Source organism: Narcine bancroftii, chromosome 11, assembly GCF_036971445.1.
Source record: "Narcine bancroftii isolate sNarBan1 chromosome 11, sNarBan1.hap1, whole genome shotgun sequence".
Taxonomy (NCBI): Eukaryota; Metazoa; Chordata; class Chondrichthyes; order Torpediniformes; family Narcinidae; genus Narcine; species Narcine bancroftii.
The window spans coordinates 18776148-18793540 of NC_091479.1; the positions used below are offsets into that span (position 1 = coordinate 18776148).

The 17393-nt window shown below is 45.3% G+C and overlaps 1 protein-coding gene across 2 annotated transcripts in view; it reads left to right on the top strand.

The window, feature by feature from the left end:
• The window catches only part of LOC138745586 (sorting nexin-27-like), a 154043-nt gene extending 138712 nt beyond the window's left edge, over positions 1–15331 (top strand). Inside the window, exons 8-13 of one of the 2 annotated variants that reach the window (XM_069902787.1) lie at positions 119–208; positions 1872–2021; positions 3275–3403; positions 8352–8411; positions 9582–9676; positions 14606–15331. In XM_069902787.1, coding sequence (XP_069758888.1) covers positions 119–208; positions 1872–2021; positions 3275–3403; positions 8352–8411; positions 9582–9668 — 516 coding nt within the window. In that variant the 3' untranslated portion in view covers positions 9669–9676; positions 14606–15331. The remainder of the gene's footprint in view (positions 1–118; positions 209–1871; positions 2022–3274; positions 3404–8351; positions 8412–9581; positions 9677–14605) is intronic. The other variant, XM_069902786.1, reaches the window with a different exon arrangement.
• The last annotated feature ends 2062 nt before the right edge of the window (positions 15332–17393 follow it).

Sequence of the window (17393 nt, forward strand, 5' to 3'; positions counted from 1 at the left end):
CAGAAGGCACGTGGCTGCAATAAATTAGTGATGGACTTGGTTCGCTGGGTTTCTGAAGCTTGGTTCTGGCTGACAGGCTGCCCTTCCAAGTTACCTGGTTGTATTCTTGTGATTCCAGGCCATGGAGGATGTGAAGAAAGGTCGGATTCGAGTGGGTGATAAATCGTACCAGTTGCAGAAACTATCCGAGCAACACAAGAAAGTCATGGTAGGCCTTTCCGATACAGAACGGGGAGTTTTAGCAGAATCTGTAGCCGACGTTTGTGATGAGGAAAGTAGGTTTGAAGGGTTCAACGAGTAACCAGACCTAGACACGTGTTAGTAGAAAACAGCGATCTTTATTTACACACGGGCGAACTTGCAACGAGGCACACACTTACTCAGCAATAACACTCAGATCATCGGATACAGATAAATCGATAGCCGCACCTCTCGCAACTTCAAAATGTAGCATGAGGATTAACCAAACGATACCCGGCACCCCTCTCTCATTAGCAGGCAGGGCACACTAATATCTAGGAGTTTAATAACAACTAACAAGTGTATACTTCAATTGCTCCCACCCTGAATCGCCAAATAGGGGCCGATCCAGGTGCCCCCACACGACCTGTGAGAGAGCCACTCGGGTGGGGGGGGGGGGGTAGCCTCACATTTGGTAGGGATCTAACCCTTGATTGGCACCTGGAGGGCCAATCACATGTCAGCCTCACTTGTGGGCGGATTCCGATCTTCAACCTCAAACCGGATGAATATCCACAGCATCCCACAAGGACAGTGCATCCCAACTGACCAATACAGTAGTGCAGGCAGTGGTGAGATCAGGGACAGGTCACTGATTTGATCTGCTTCGCCGTCCCACACTAACATCTAGGGAAAGGTCACCCCTTCAGTGTCAGAAAGATGTGTGCACCAAGATCCCACTACCAACCTCAAGATAGAGATCTCCTACTTAGGTGATAGTCAAATGGGTTGGGGGAGAGGGTGTGGTGTAAAGCATGAAAGCCTGCAGATTGTAGTGGAATCACCGAGATGCTGGAAGAACTCAGCCGGTCTCGCAGCATCCATAGATATATTACTGATATTTCGGGCCTGAGTGGTTGTTGGGGCAGGGTTTGAATTTTCCAGGTATTGAAACTTTGGAAAATCATTCGGGACTTGAGGAACTAAGTTACAGGAGAAGGTTAAATAGGTTATTCCCTGGAGTGTACAAGAATGAGGAGCGATTTGATAGAGGTGTACAAAATTATGAGGGGCTATTCCACTGTGGTTAGGTGAGACAAAAAGTTCAAAGTTCACATTTATTGTCAGAGTACACACACTGCATCACATACAACCCTGAGATTCACTTTTCTGCGGACTAGGCAGAATTTCTAATTACTGGTAACTGTAAACTACTCAAAGAAAGAACTGTTAACAAACTGTGCAAATACAGAAGCATAAAATGTCATTAATAAATAATGTGATAACTTAATTTAAATGAAATGACAAGAACTAGAAGACCTGGGTTAAAGGTGAAAGGTGAGATGTTTTGGGGAAACTACACACAGAGTGGTGGGAGTGTGGAATGAGCTGCCAGCTGAAGTAATGAATGCGGGCTCAATTTTGTCATTTAAGACAAATTTGGACAGGTACATGGATGGGAGGGGTATGGAGGGCTGTGGCCAACATCAGGTCAATTGGACTCGGCAGAATAATAGTTTGGCATGGACTGGATAGGCTTAAAGGCCTGTTTCTATGCTGTAGTGTTCTTTGGGATAGCATTCCACAGTGCTGACACTCATTAGAGAGAGGGTTCTGGCAAGCGGTGATTCTGATTGGCAAGGGAACAAGTGGCAGTGGTGAGATGCAATCTGGTCCATCTGTGATTGCAGTACTTGAATGTGATTCGGACCTGCGAGGGCTACAACCAGATCGTCTTCCCGCACTGCCGGTGCGACTCTCGAAGGAAGGGCCATGTCATGGCAGCCATCAGCATTCAACACTTTAAACTGCATGCTTGCACAGAGGACGGACAACTGGAGGTAGGTGCGACCCGCTGCGGCCAAGATTCCTTGGCTGCATTCTGTTGTGCCGCAGGGTGACGTCTCTACTCCCAGCAACTCAGCCCTCACTCCCCGCACCTCTCACTTCCAATCCTCGCTGACCCTTCACAATATTCTGAAAATTAAGACTGCGATCGTTCTGCCAGACAGACCTCATCGAATCATTACACTGGTTGATTTGTTTCCCGAAAAGAAATTGGGGATATGATGGATACAAGCTGAACACAAATATAATTTCAGATTTGCTGTATCACGTAGGAAGTTGGAGAAACATTAAATTAACTTTTATTGAATTTAACTTGTTTAATCGCATTGCGTTAGTCCGACTGACCTCAAAATGTCTTGCCGCTGATTTTCATTTGTACTCAGCATCTGATGCCTCTTGTGTCAGTGTCCAACAAATAGTCGGCCAGCATTGGTTGGATTCGAGTTGCCCTGATACTGCTTTTCCATGGTCACAATGTCCTGGTGAAACCGTTCACCATGTTCAACACTGACTGCAGAAAAGGTATTTTCAATGACGTGTTGAACTTCATGGTTTTTATGCTTGAAGCATTAATCATGTATGGTTGAAGCATAGGTTATATCTTAAAAAAAAGGTTACGTGATCGGAAAGATTTAAGGTGAATTTTGTGATCAGTCGCCCAAAATACATAAAAATCACCCAAAAGTGTTCAGGAAGCTGCCTAATTCTGTTAATTAAAATGAACTGTGCTTCACTTTTGGTGTACAGTGCTGTTCTACCCACCTTTGGCATCAGGTCTATCCTGCCCCATCAACCCCCCCCCCCCGCCACACCATTTCCTTGAATTATGATTGTAATTATAATGTTTTTAACAGAATGTTAACCAATTAGAACCCTAAGCCAGCATCACACTGTGATATCCCGCCACCCACCCCACTCCTTCCCCCCGTGTCTTGTTCTCTGCAAGTGGAACATGCCAATGGCTAACAATTGGAGCTAGAGGACTCAGTAGGTCAAGGGGCATCAGCAGGAGTAAAGGAATGGTCGCCGTTCCAGTTCTGAACTCTTCATCAATGCTCAGATCCAAAATGCCGACTGTTCTTTTTCTCCCTCTGCTGTTGCTCATCCGTTTGAAAATTCCAGATTTGCAGTCTCCTGTTGGCTGAGTTGAGAGTTACAGGTGTTACCAAACCTCAACAAGGTTGAGGCTTTTGATTTTTAAAAAAATTATTGGCAGTAAAAATACTAATGTTTTGTCTTTTCAAAGAATCAGGTGATTATATTTGACTGGGCTGAGATGCACCAGTGGGACACAGACGAAGAGGGGATGGCGTTCTGCTTTGAGTACATCCGCGGTGAAAAGAAACCACGCTGGGTGAAAATCTTCACTCCATACGTGAGTAGCCGATATGGTGGCTGCTTCTCTCCCCACCTTGGTGGTTCGAGACAAAGCAGCATTGTTTCCGTTAGCAACACAGAGCCATTTCCTTGAGTCTTGCGGTGAGAAACACCCTGGCTGATGCACTGTTGGACTGCTGGACTGTCGGCATTGCAGGCCTTTCAATGAGAGGGGGAGGACAATTAGCATAGTGGATGGGGCAACGATGTTACATGCCAGCAACTGGGGTTCAATTCTGGCACTGTCTGTAAGGAGTCTGTACATTCTCCCTGTCTCTGAGCGGGTTTCCGCCCACCCTTCAAAACCAACCAAGGTTGTCATCAAAACACAAAGCTGGAGAAACTCAGCAGGTCGAACAGTGTCCTTTATATAGCAAAGGTAAAAATACATTACTGACGTTTCAGCTTGAGCCCTTCATCAAGGTATGAAGGTAGCGGGGTTGTAGTTTAATTGGGTATAACTGGGCAGCATGGGCTGAAAGGACCTGTTCCTACGCTGAATGTCTAAATTTAAAATTTAGATGCAATCAGGCAATATATTGACAAACAGGATCCGCCAAGCTCTTGCCTGAATTCCGATCCCCTGTCAGAACTAAAACATGAAAATCTGCATACACCGCGATTGAAGTAAAAACTCAAAGCTGGAGAAACTTGGAAGCTCAAACAGTGTCCTTCATAGAGGAAAGATAAAGATGCATAACCAGTAGTTGAGCCCTTTGTCAAGGAATGGAAAAATGTCAGCAGGTGTCCGAGCAAATTTGTGGATGGCAGGGGTGGGGGGATGAGCAAGGTCCCAAAGGCAGGAGATAATGGGTGTATAAGGGCACAGCAGCAAACAAACACAGCTGCCTTTGGGCTTTGTGGAGCAATCTATGCTACAAACTTACACAGGCAAGGCGCCTCAACTCTATATTGACGACTACATCGGGGCTGCCTCATGCACCCGTGATGAGCTCATCACCTTCATTCTCTTTGCTGCTAACTTCCACCCTGAGCTCAGACTCACCTGGTCCATCTCCAACAACACTTTCCCCTTCCTTGTTCTCTTTTTCTCCATCTCGGGAGACAAGTTTTCCACTGACATATTTTATAGACCCCCAGCCCAACTACATCGGGGTTGCCACTCCTCGCAATTTGTCCGTCTCCGCTGCATCTGTTCCGAAAATGAGGTCTTCCGGTCCAGATCATCTGAAGTGTCCGCCGCCTTCAACAAATGTGGTTTTCCATCTCCCACCATCAACTCAGCCCTCACCTGCATCTCCTCCATTTCCTGCTCATCTGCCCTGGTCCCCTCTGCACCCAGATCTAACAAACACAGGATTTCCCTTGTGCTTACCTTCCAACCCACCAGCCTCCAGATCCAACACGTTTTCCTCCATAATTTCCGCCACCTACAACGAGATCCCTCTTCTTTCGTCTCTCCCTCCATGGTTCCCTCGTGCACTCATCCCTCCCCATCAATCGCCCCAACGGCTCCTTTCCCTGTGCCCGCAGGAAGTGCTACACTTGCGCCCACGCTTCCCTCGGCACAATTTGAGGCCACGAACAGGCCTTTCAAGTGAAGCAACACTGCACCTGTGTACCTGCGCGAGTTATCTACGGCATCCGGAGCTCCCTTTGTGGCCTTCTCGACATCGGAGAGACTGGGTGCAGACTAGGAGATTGCTTCGCTGAGCACCTGTGCTCTGTCCCCATCAGCGCAACTATATCAATTGTGCACCCCACTCCCATACTCGCATTTCAGTCTATCCCACCAGGGACACTTGCTTTTCTGTCTGGGCACTCTCTAACCAGATGGCATTAACATCAACTTCTCCAGTTTCTGCTAACCTACTCTCCATTCTCCCTCCCTTCCCCTTCCCTCTGTCAGCTCTCCACCCCCTTCCTTCTCTATTCACCCAGCCATCCCTCCTCTCCCCACTTGCTATTGTGCCCTCCCTCCCTTCTCCACCTGTTAACTCCTGCCTTTGGGACCGTGCTCCTCCCCCTACCTCTTCCCACCCTACCATGTTGTTTGGACGCCTGCTGACAGTTTTCCATACTTTGATGAAGGGCTCATACCCAAAACATTAATTATGGAGTTTCTCCAGCATTGAGCTTTTACTGTCAATTTTTTCAGTATTTTGATTGTAGTGCGATATTCATTTTGATGGGGAGTTGGGGAACGACCCTGTAGAAATGGGACGTGCTTCGTCTGGATGGGCTGCCAGTTTTCCTGCAGTAAAATTACTGCTTTGGGTCTCAAGATCCTGAAAGCCGGGGCAGGGGTGCGAGGGCCTTTACACTCTCCGTGTGTTTGAAAGGGCCTATTTAAATGGTCTCCCTCCCCCGCTCTTCCTCCGCAGTCCTGCTTATTTTTCCTGCTCACCTGAATAGCCAATTTGCCTTGAATCTTGAGCAACAAAGAGAAGTTGTTGAAACAACATCCATGGGCAGTCAGTGCAGTGGCCACGGACACATAAGCTGAAATTGCCTGTTACTGTGCTGTATGTCTAAATTAAAAATGTAAAATTAAAAGGTCGGCCACCCCTGATCTAAAATGTATCAACAAGATTTTAATCCACTTCTCATACATACATTAAGGATTTGGTTTAAATTTCAAAATTTTTTTGATTTACATAATTTTGTTCTGTCTAGTAAAATTTATTCCAATTATTTTTTTAAAGACTTCATCTGACCCTATGGAAAGATAAAGGGATAATAACCTTTCTTGACATGTTTGAAGGAAAATGTAATGTCATTTGATCAATTAGCTGAAAAGTTCCAATATCTTGTTAGATATTTTTAAATTAGGAGTTTTCTACACTCTTTTCTGCCAAATTTTCCATTTGCCTTTTCAACTAATTTGATTGATTCTCTTCTTCAATTCCCGAAAAGGATTGATCGCTAATGTTATAACAGCTTACTTAACTTGCATCCTATATCCAAATGATAAAATTAAAGGTGCTTGGGAACTATAATTTGAGCAGTTACTTTCTGATGATTTATGGGAAAGAATTTTTTGATACTTCTTCAATTTGTGCCCGTCACTCTCTGTTTCAGTTCACAGTAGTGACTCAGGACAGATTGGCCCCTTCTTTACCTAATACGAGTCCAGGTGTAAATCCGAAGAGGTCACTGTGTTTTGATCCTGTACAGAATTGGATAATTTTTGGCGCGGTGTTTTGAAACTTTGGCTAAAGTGTTGGACCTCGATTTGCAGCCAAACTTACTATTTTTGGGATCACAGTGTTGGGATCAGGCTTTGCACCCGCCTCAGCCCAAAGGATAAGAGGCCTTTTTAACGTTGATGGCAAGGAGCTAGATTACTCAAGTGGAAAGATTGCAATCCGCCTACTCTATTTCAGTGGCTTTCCTCCATTATGTCATGCTTGGATTTAGAAAAAAAATTAAAAGTCAGACATTTGATACTTTAATTTCGCAAAAACCTAGTGACCGGTCGAGTATGAGTCGAACTAATAAACAAAATTGAACCACTTATAGTTTGTTTTCTTTTCTACAAGTGTGTTGTGTTTACTCAGGAAGAATCTCTTTTTGACTTACTTTGAAGTGGATTGACCAGTTTTTTTGGGGGGGTTTTAAATTTTTTTTCAATCAGTTAGATTTTTTTTGTTTTATACATTAACTATTTCCTCACTCAATGTAACTGTCAATATATGGAAATGTTGAATTAATTTGAAAGTTCTTGATTATTTTTCAAGGACAATGTCCTTTTTCACATTTTCTGTATGTTTGTTTTTTTTCTTTTATTTTGTAAAATTAATAAAAAGATTAAAAAGGAAGGAAGGATGCTGCCCGACCTTCAGTGCTGCTTCAACTGTGTGTTTACTCAAGGTTCCAGGATCTAGTTCTTTCATGCTTCATCTTGAAACTTGCTGTAAGGTGGGGTCTGCTCTACGGCCTGTACTGTGGTGCTAAGATCCCTCCAGGAGAAGAGTGCCGTGGGATTCTCGCTTGCAGTCCAGATGCTGAACTGTTGTGGAGCCTGCACGCTGAAGTGTTTGGGACATGCTAACCTGTCCTGCTCTTCGTTCTACTGGTCCGTAAAAACAGAAATGCTGCAGGAACTCAGCTGGTCTCATACCGTCCATAGGAGGTAAAATGTATAACCAATGTAGAGAAGGCCCATCGCTTCGCTGAGCACCTTCGCTCCGTCTGCACCAGTAACAAAGATTTCCTAGTAGCCAACTATTCTGTGCAACATTTCCACACTCGCATATCTGTCCATGGCCTTATGTGCTGTCCCACCAAGACCACCCACCAATTGGAGAAACAACACCTGATTTTCCGTCTGGGCCCTCTCCAGGCAGATGGCATTAACATCGACTTTTCTGGTTTCTGCTCACCTGCTCTCCTCTTCCTACCCCCCCTTTCCAGTTCTCCCCCTCCCCTCACCTAGCCATCCTCCCTTTGATCTCTGCAGTCCCCTCCCTGCTCCACTATCACCTCCTTCCTTTGCGACCACCCCTCCCTCCCCCCCCCCCCAACTCTTTTGGACACCTGCCGACATTCTACCACACCTTGATAAATGGCTCAAGCCCAAAATGTCGGTTATGCATTTTTGCCTTTACTACGTAAAGGTCATGGCTGGACCTTCTGAGTTTCTATAGCATTTTGTGTTTTCACTTCAACCACATGTCTGCAGATTTTCATATTTTACTTCTTGTATTGACTGTTGCCCACCTCTGGTTCCAGGCCCCCCACAAGGATCTCAGTTACATGTGCTGCGATGACTGTTGCGAGACTTGCTGAGTTCCTTCAGCATTTGCATGTTTTTACTGCAGTCACAGCAGGTGCAGACTTTCGGGTTTCGCTTCTACTGATCTGACCCGGACCCGGCAGCAGTTGCAATTGACACAACTGCGCTGTGGCACAGCAGTTCACTGTCTGTGAAGGGCTTGCCGACATTCTGTTTGCCTGACTTAATATTTATTTTCCTTTTCCAGTTCAACTACATGCACGAATGTTTCGAGCGGGTTTTGTGTGAGCTGAGGTGGAGGAAGGAGGTGAGAGAAACCAAAGGCAAACCTGGGACAGACCCTGGCTTCGACTGTAGTTTGCTCACTTCCTGAGATTCCTTTCTTTGTGAGGACATGCTGAAACCTTCATGTTCATGGAAGGCAGTTTCATTCCAGCTGCAAACTGATTGTCCCCCAGTCAGCAGGCCAGAGGGATTTGGTGCCAGTCCAGACCAAGCCCAGGGATTATTTGTTTGACTGCATGTTTGATTAAAGGTCTAGTTTGAGTGCCCTAACCTACCCAAGAACTTATTCCAATTGGTCGATTGTAGGGTGGCATAATGCCCTTCATAAATCAAAGTGCTGAGTATAGAAGTTGGGATGGATGTTGTACAAGACGGTGGTGAGGCCAAATTTGGAGCATTGTGAGCAGTTTCGATCACCTAACTACAGGAAAGATATCAAGAAGATAGAAAGAGTGCAGAGAAGATTTACTTGAATGTTGCCTGTCGACTTCAGGAGCCGAGTTACAGGGAAAGGTTAGGACTTTATTACCTGGAATATAGAAGAATGAGGGAAGATTTGATACAATTATGAGGGGGGGATAGGACTTTATTCCCTGGAATGTAGAAGAATGAGGGAAGATTTGATACAATTATGAGGGGGGGATAGGACTTTATTCCCTGGAATGTAGAAGAATGAGGGAAGATTTGATACAATTATGAGGGGGGGGGTAGGACTTTATTCCCTGGAATGTAGAAGAATGAGGGAAGATTTGATACAATTATGAGGGGGGGATAGGACTTTATTCCCTGGAATGTAGAAGAATGAGGGAAGATTTGATACAATTATGAGGGGGGGATAGACAGAGTAAATGTAGATAGGCTTTTTCCACTGAGGTCAAGTGAGATACAAGCCAGAAGACATGGGTTAAGAGTGAAAGGGGAAAGATTTGTGGGGAACATTCGGGGGATCTTCTCCACATAGAGAGTGGTGGGAGTGTGGAATGAGCTGCCGGTCGAGTTTCTGTGCCGTAATGTCCTATAGATCTAATGAGGTCTTTGAGTGAAGCTGTTCACGGCAGCAGATCCTAAATACATTTGCTACATTATTACATGCTGCCAAGATCTCAGAAGGAACGTGGAACTTGATGTGGATGTTAACTAATCTGTGCTGGTCTCCCTCCCTTTCTCTCATTGTTCTCTTCCTCTCCCATAGATGGAAGAAGTTGGCCATGATGAAGACAACCAGAACAGCTCCAGTGGCATGGTACGGGCATGGGGGAAAGAGGAGGAAATACTTTGATGTTGCTGGTGAGACTCCAACGAAGCTGTGACTCAGTTGTCCACTTTCAGACTGAGGATTTTTCAGGAGCGAACATTGGTGCCATTTAGTCTGGTTCTCTCAGTTCAGGTCAGGCCCAATGTAATCAGCAGGCTGTTTACTAGAAGGCTTGTTCATTGATTCTCTTGCTCTGATCCTGAGACCCATTTCTGTCCTTTGAGATCACTGATGGAATTTCAATGTGATTGAGACATTTGGATTGGGTTGGGGGAGAGAGAAACCAGAAATGGCATTCTTCGATAAAGAAAGATAGCTGCCTGGCAGTGTGGATGCTGGAACACGATTGGATCTCTCTTGTTATCCGGATCATTTAGTGTGATTGTCTTTGGGTAAGGTTTCCAGAAGATATAGCATTTTAAATTTAGACCAGTGGTTTTCAAAATTTTTCTTTCCACTCACAAGGAAGAGTTTGAAAACCCCATGTTCTAGTCGTACATCATTGACTCGTTATGTGCAGGGTTTCAGAACTCCGTAGGAAATGGGCCAATGACAATTTTTCACAAGCAAAATATTTCAGTAACAATTGGGTCTAGAGCGGTGATTCTCAACCTTCCCTTCCCACTCGCATCCCACCTTCAGCAAAACCTCACTAGTCGCAGTACCTGTGGCGTAGGGATTACTGAAGGTGGTGTGTGAGTAGAAAGACATAGAGCATGGTAACAGGCCCTTCCGGCCCACGGGCCCGTGCAGCCCAATCACACCCAAGTGACATACAATCCCCGTCTGTTTTTGAAGGGTGGGGAAACCAGAGCACCCGGAGGAAAACCCACGCAGACATGGGGAGAACGTACAAACTCCCTACTGACAGTGTGGATTCGAACCCAGCTTGTTGGAATTGTAACAGCGTTCCACTGACTACCCATGTTAAAGATCATCTATCCCTTTCTCTCTCTTGTGTTGAGGTTCTTCCCAGAACCTTTCACAAATTGACTAAGGATTGCTTGAGCGCTCACCTGGTAGTTTGCAGAGCTCATCGATACATCCTGATTCCAAGGCTCAATTGCAAGGGCTACTTTGTAGCGTCTGGGTCCCTACACGGGCTGGGAGCCAAGGGGTGGAAGCTTAGTTCCCTGAATGTGTGTGTGCCCGAGGGCCCTGAGCTTGTACACACCTGTCCTCTCCCAGTTGAGGCCTTATTTGTACCTTGTGCATCTGAATGTGCAATTGGGACAAAACTGTTTTGAATGGGGGAGGTTGGAGTGCCATTACAGTGCCAACGACCCGGGTTCGACTTCCGAGCTGTCTGTAAGGAGTTATCCCCATGTCCCCGTGGGTTTCCTCCCATCCTCCAAAAATGTAGAGAGGTTGTAGGTTAATTGGTGTATGGGGTGGGGGGGGGGGCATGGGTTTGTGGGCCGGAAGGGCCTGTTACTGTGACATTTGTCTAAACTTAAGACAATATCACAAAACCTTGAGTCATCCTCTTGAGACAGCTGAATGTTAAATCAGGCACAATATGTTCCAATCCTCCTCACTTCGAGCATGCACCCGTGAGGGTTGGAACTTGACTTCAAGTTTATGATGCAAAAGTCTCACAACTCAGTGCAGGCGACACCAGGGGTTACACGAATCCCAGAGAGTCTGCAACATCATCATTTAACTAGCACCGGGTCAGGTTGGGAGCCCCCTGTACTGGCACTGTGCGCTCAATAGAATGTACCCACGGGGCTATCCACAGATCCTGCATCTCTCACTCATCTGTCACCTTTACTCAGTCATCCCTTCTCATTTTTGGTGCATGGGTTCAGCCAGGCGATGCAACCTGCATTCCAACTCCTTGAGACACGAGTATGTGTGGAGGGGCTTCTTAAGTTCCCCTATGAAAGGCTTGGCTCTAACCTTCAGGATGTGTCCCATTGCCAGGACCACTTAGGGCAGCCGATATAATGGAGTGAAGCACGAAAGTCTGTTGGCGTGGTGAATGTAGTCGAGGAAAAGCTGGAGAAACTCAGCCAGTCTCACAGCATCCAGAGGAGGTTAAGATATATTTACCAAACTTATACCTTAGGGAAGGGCTCAGGCCCGAATCATCGGTAATATATCTACCTCCGATGGATGCTTCAAGACCAGCTGAGTTCCTTGAGCATCTGTGTGTGTTTTTACAAGTTAATTGTTAGCAAAGCAGCAATTACTGACATGCCTCATTCCCCGGTTATCGATTAGCAGGTCACATTTCCTTTCATCCTGTAGTCCTCAATGGCAGCCATTCAGTGTTTCACTTCCCTTGAGTAGCTAAGTCAAGTGAAGCTCATTTCTCCTTCCCGTGGACTGGACCTCACTGTGAATGGTTAATGAGTGGAGGAGATACAAACTCTTTTACTGGTAACTTTCCATCATTTGACTGTTTAGAACATTCAAACCCTAAACACTCTGATCCATATGATGGATAACAGCCACAAGGGGTTGCAAACTCTGGAGAAGCAGAGGGCTGGGTGCAGGGCACCAGAAAATTGGGGAGAGAGAGACGACCGAAGGGATGGTGACCACAGCGGGGGACCAACGAAGGGTTCTGTGGTTGAAAAAACACGCTGTTAGTGACTCGAGGCATGGGACCCACGCAAGGTGTTGGTGACTGAGCTCAATGGATTCACGCCAGGCTGCAGATTGCTGGAGTTTAGCTCAAGTCTGGCTGAAGGGATCGAAGAGATGCGAGAGGGCGGTGAGGGCTCCTATCACATTGGAGGTTCTGATCTGAAGCTCGGGCTCCTGATGGTTTGAACTGGACTCTGAAGCTGCAGGGACTGGAGACGAAACCATAGACGTGCAGGGACTTCCTTTTGCTTCTCTTTCTCTAATTGTAAGACATTCTTCAGGTAATTCCTTGCACTCGACGAAAACAGATCCCGTGTAATATTGCACTGTCTATTGAATCTTGAATCTTGTCCTGTCTTTGCAATATTATGTAACTTCAGCTGGCCTGGGCTTGGCATAACCCGTGTCATTTCTAACCCATTGGTAGAGGGGGAGGGGCGGTGAGGGAATAGAGAGGAGCACCTGGAACAGGCACTGCCTCATAGCTCCAGAGACCTCTGTTGTTGTCTATGGGATTTGGAGGTGGGGTAGGGGGGGTGGGGGAGTGTTGCACATTCTCCTGCTCTCCCTTTGACTGTGTGGCTTTCCCCTGAATGCACTGCCCCACCCCCATCAACATTTCACAGACAAGTGAGTTTGGTAGGTTATTCACAGCTGCTATAAATTGCCCTCGTGTTAACGTGGTGTTAATCTTGGGGTAGTTGATGGGAATGTGGGGAGGTGGAGGGATCGAACGGATGAGCATACGCAGATGGTTGCTCGGAGGTGTGGAAGGTCCTAATTCTGGGCTCTGTACGTAAACAACACGACAGTAAAAGTCCAAAAATCCGGATGCCAGAAATCCGGACCAACCAAGAACCCGGACTCTCAAACTTTTTAAATGTAGGGGGATTTTGTGTCTGTGTGGGTGTGTGAGAGCCACAGATCCACAGTGGCAATCTCATCACAGAGAAATTCATTTGTACACTGTATTTTCTGTTACAATGTTCACTTTAAACATAATTTCAAGCATTACACACTTTTTTTGTAGTGGGAAAAAATGTTTACATTTTTGTCGCTTTGTATTTATTTTTCTTTGAAATGGCTCGTTTTGATAAACAAAGCGTCTTGTATTTGTTAATGAATAAACTATCACCTCTTCTTTATTCCTCAAATTTGAATTTTAAAAGTACTGCCCGAGAATCTCAAATCCGGACCGACCCAGTCCCCAAGCATTCCGGATTTTAGGACTTTTACTGTATCATGTACATAAGCCCATCAATGCTACTGAGAACTACCTCGATCCCATGAACCTTTGGCATTGGGAGGGGTTGGCGTTCAGAGGCTTGAGTATTTATTTGAGGTTTGTCTAGTTTCCGCGAGTACAGGTGAGGCCAAGTTGAGAATATTGTGTGCTTTTCTGGTCTCCATATTATAAGAAGGATATCAATAAGGTAGAGAGGGAGCAGAGATTTACTAAAATGTTGCCTGGATTGCAGTATCTAGAATACGGTGAAAGATTGAGTAGACTGGGTCTTTATTCATTGGAGCGTAGAAGGTTGGGGGGGGGGGGATTTGATAGAGGTATTTAAAATTTTGAGGGGGATAGATAGATTAGAAGTGAATAGGCACTTCCCCCCGAGGGTAGGGGAGATTGGAACGAGGGGTCATAAGTTAAGGGTTAGGGGGCAAAACTTTAGAAGTAACATGAGAGGAAGCTTCTTCGCTCAGAGAGTGGTGGCTTATTGATATTTTTTTTTGTTGTAATTTTTTTTGTTGTTAAGTTTTATCCTTTTTTTGTAAGTGGGGTTTTTTCTATTTTATTTACAATATTGTTAATTAATTCTTCACTCTTTATTTTGGGGGGGAGGGTTGGACTAATTTTAAATTAGATGATTAATGTTGTGTTATAATTATTGGGGGGGTTAATTTGTGTAGTTTAATGATGTAGTATTCTAATTTTTATTATCTTATTTTTTATTATTTCTTTAAATGTAATTTTTATTTTATTCATGTCATAAAATTTTAAATAAAGTTTAAAAAAAAAGAGAGTGGTGGCTGAGCGGAATGACCTTCCGGAAGAGGTGGTTGCAGCCGGGTCAATTTTAAGAGGAGGTTGGATGTTACATGGATGTGAGGGCGTTGGAGGGTTATCGACAGGGAGCGAGTAGGTGAGACTAGTGGAGTTTCACTTAAATCGGTGCGGACTAGAGGGGCTGAGATGGCTTGTTTCCATTCTGTAATTGTTATATGGTTTCAGGATGTATTTGGGTTGTTTCAGTTCTGAGAACCTCTGAACTTCAGGAACACTGAAGCGGGGTGGGGGTGGTGTGGGAGCGGGACTGTCCAAGTTTCTCACCTGGATTTTCTTTGCTCCTTCCTTTCAGAACATTTTTCACACAGCAGCAGCAAAAGGGAATCGAGGCTTGCTGTCCTGATGGGAGACCTCGTTCTCTGTAGCATCTCAGCACCTTAGCATGAAAACCGAAGCAATTGGACCATGGACATTGGGAGATGGGGAGGCATGCAAGAGCCCAAACCTTTCCTCAATGTAGCTGTGACATCAAACAATCCTCAAGTAGTCCATTCCTCATTTCATCCCATCCTTCACCGTTATAAAGTTGCCACTCCAAGCCACCTCTGAGTGATCAAGGAGTGACGTGTTTGTTGGACTTCAGGACGCTGGGATGTAATCTTCCCATCAAGGGAGCCGCCTGCAGCTGTGAGCGGCATACTGGTGCTTTCCGGTTCCGATTTGTTAGCTGGAACCAGTGGGTGAAGGGGTGAATGCCAAATCACCCGGGATCCGGCTCCAATCTGACCACTATTTTGGCAGTGCAAGCTACTGGCTAAATGCTGAATATTAAAAACAGCATCCCTTGATTGTTTAAAGAGCTGCAATCTGCAAGTGACTGGGATAATGCCTGGAACATGCCTTTGTCAAACTGGATCCAAGCACCAGTTAATTTTGGCCATTGCTCAACACTAGAATATCAAGTTTCTGCGTGGATGTTCCTTGTCCACATCTGACTCTGGAGTAATCCACAGCCTGTCACTGGATGAGATCTTGAATGCAGTGTAATTGCATTACAAGAAATTGCAAAGGAGAGGGGGTGGGGGGGGGGGGTAAACAGTCTTTTCCTTAAACCTTACAAGACAGGTTTGTTTTTATATTGTTTGTAGATTGAACCGCTTTGTCTGGATAGTGAACAGACCCCATTCAGAAGAATGTGTGATCAGATTCTTTCTGCCTGGGATAAGAGCTGTGGCATCCAGTGACCTGTTGGTAATGATCACTCCTGGCAATGTCCTCGTTGACATGCATCTTGTGTTGTGACAGTGGGGGAAACAGAGAAGAGTTCAGTGTTTCGTAGAACAGATTTGTAATTAACCCTTTGTGCGTTTGCAATATGTTTCTTCCCTTTGGGAGAGGATAAGACTGAATGAAACCCATCACTACAAGTTCTTGAACACTTGGCTGGAAAATGGCTTGTACATTATATAGGAAAGTATTTCCAGTGCTTTTTGTTGCATTTGTTTCTGAAGTAAGCAGTTACTTAACCTCGACATGCTGCTTAACAACACAACTACTCAAACTCTGTGTTTATAGGTTAGTCAGTCGCCAGTTGTCAGTGGAGAATGTGAAGTTTGTGTTTCTCACCAGCAGAAATGTTAATCTCACCGAGTTCACCTCCTTTAGGAAGTTCTCAAGGAACCTGTTGGTGTGAGCGTCTGAGAAGCAACTTGTGTCATTTCTCCGGTTCATTTCTTGTGTGGTTGGCTTTCTCAGAGTTCACCTGCCTGAGCTGGGTCAGCGGTGTGGAAACTCAATGCGAAATCCCAAAACGTTCAGTTCCGACGATCTCTTCTACCCAGAAAAGTCAATTATTTAAGGACTGATCAGTTCAAAGTTCACATCACCAAACTTCCTGGACACAGACCGAGTTACGGCAAAATTGTCCCTTGTAACTGTGGGACTCAGCATTGTGTTCAGGTCTGGGCCTGATGTACAGGATTAAAACAGTCACACTACTGCTTACCAGAGGCCAACTGTTGGGGGAAGCGATTGTTTTTGTAAAAAAAAATTCTAGTCTTCTCAAAATTACCATGTAATTTCTTGAAAGCATCAGTGTTAAAGCTGCAATGTAATTATTTATAGATCCATTAATTAAAAGTGGCGACTGGTTTGTGTAACATGCTGTTATTGATCATTATGTCAGTTTTCTTGAAATTTAATTTTTAAAAAAGTTTGGACACACGTGGGGCTCATTCACAAACTTATCAACTAGAGACGGTCCTCATTTGGGGGGGGGGCAAGGGGAGAAGGAAGGGAGATTAAGTGCTCATTTTGGTTGCAGTAAGTCTCAGACACGCCTCACCTCCCCCAGTTCTGTACTTCCTGCTGCCCTGGGAAAGCAGCACCATCCCAGCCACACTCTCTTCACCCCTCGGGAAGGAGGTTCATGAGTGAGGGTGTTCACCACCACAATCAAGGACAGTTTCTATCCTACTGGGAGTCTCCTTTAACAAACCTCAAATTCGGTAAATGATATTGCAGTTAACTGATCACCCTGAACCCCATTTTGAACCATTGTACTGTGTGTGAGCTGACTCGCTAAATCTTGGCACACGTGACGATAAACTTCATGTCAGTCTGTGTGCAGGGATAACAAAAGAAAACCCTCCATTGGCCTGACAGCATTAGCTGCTCCTCTAACCAGCATTATTGGGACCAAGAGAGTGAAGCCAGGGTTGTAGTCCACAAGAGAGCAGTTTGAAATTGTGCCCCACACTCAGGCTGGTGTTCCTGCATTGACCAGAAGAGGAAGGACTTTGGCCTCAAAGGGACAGGTTATTGCAGTGTTTCAGGTTCCTTCACAGAACAGTTTTTCCCCTAACAGCTATTGGGCTCGTGAATCTCCCTGTAATGCGCCAAGACCTTGGAACACTTCAGCACAGAGACAGGGCCCTTCTAGTCTGTGCCGAACCTGTTCTGCACTATTGAGACATCACGAACTGCAAATGTGAATATTTTATTATTGTAGTTGCTGTTCCTTACAGCAGGTAAGAAGTTTGGTACATCTTGACATTTTAACTGTATCTATAACTGTAATGGAAGTATGTCTATTGCTGCTGGGTTTTGGGGTCCTTTGGGCTTGTAACAATAACAAACTT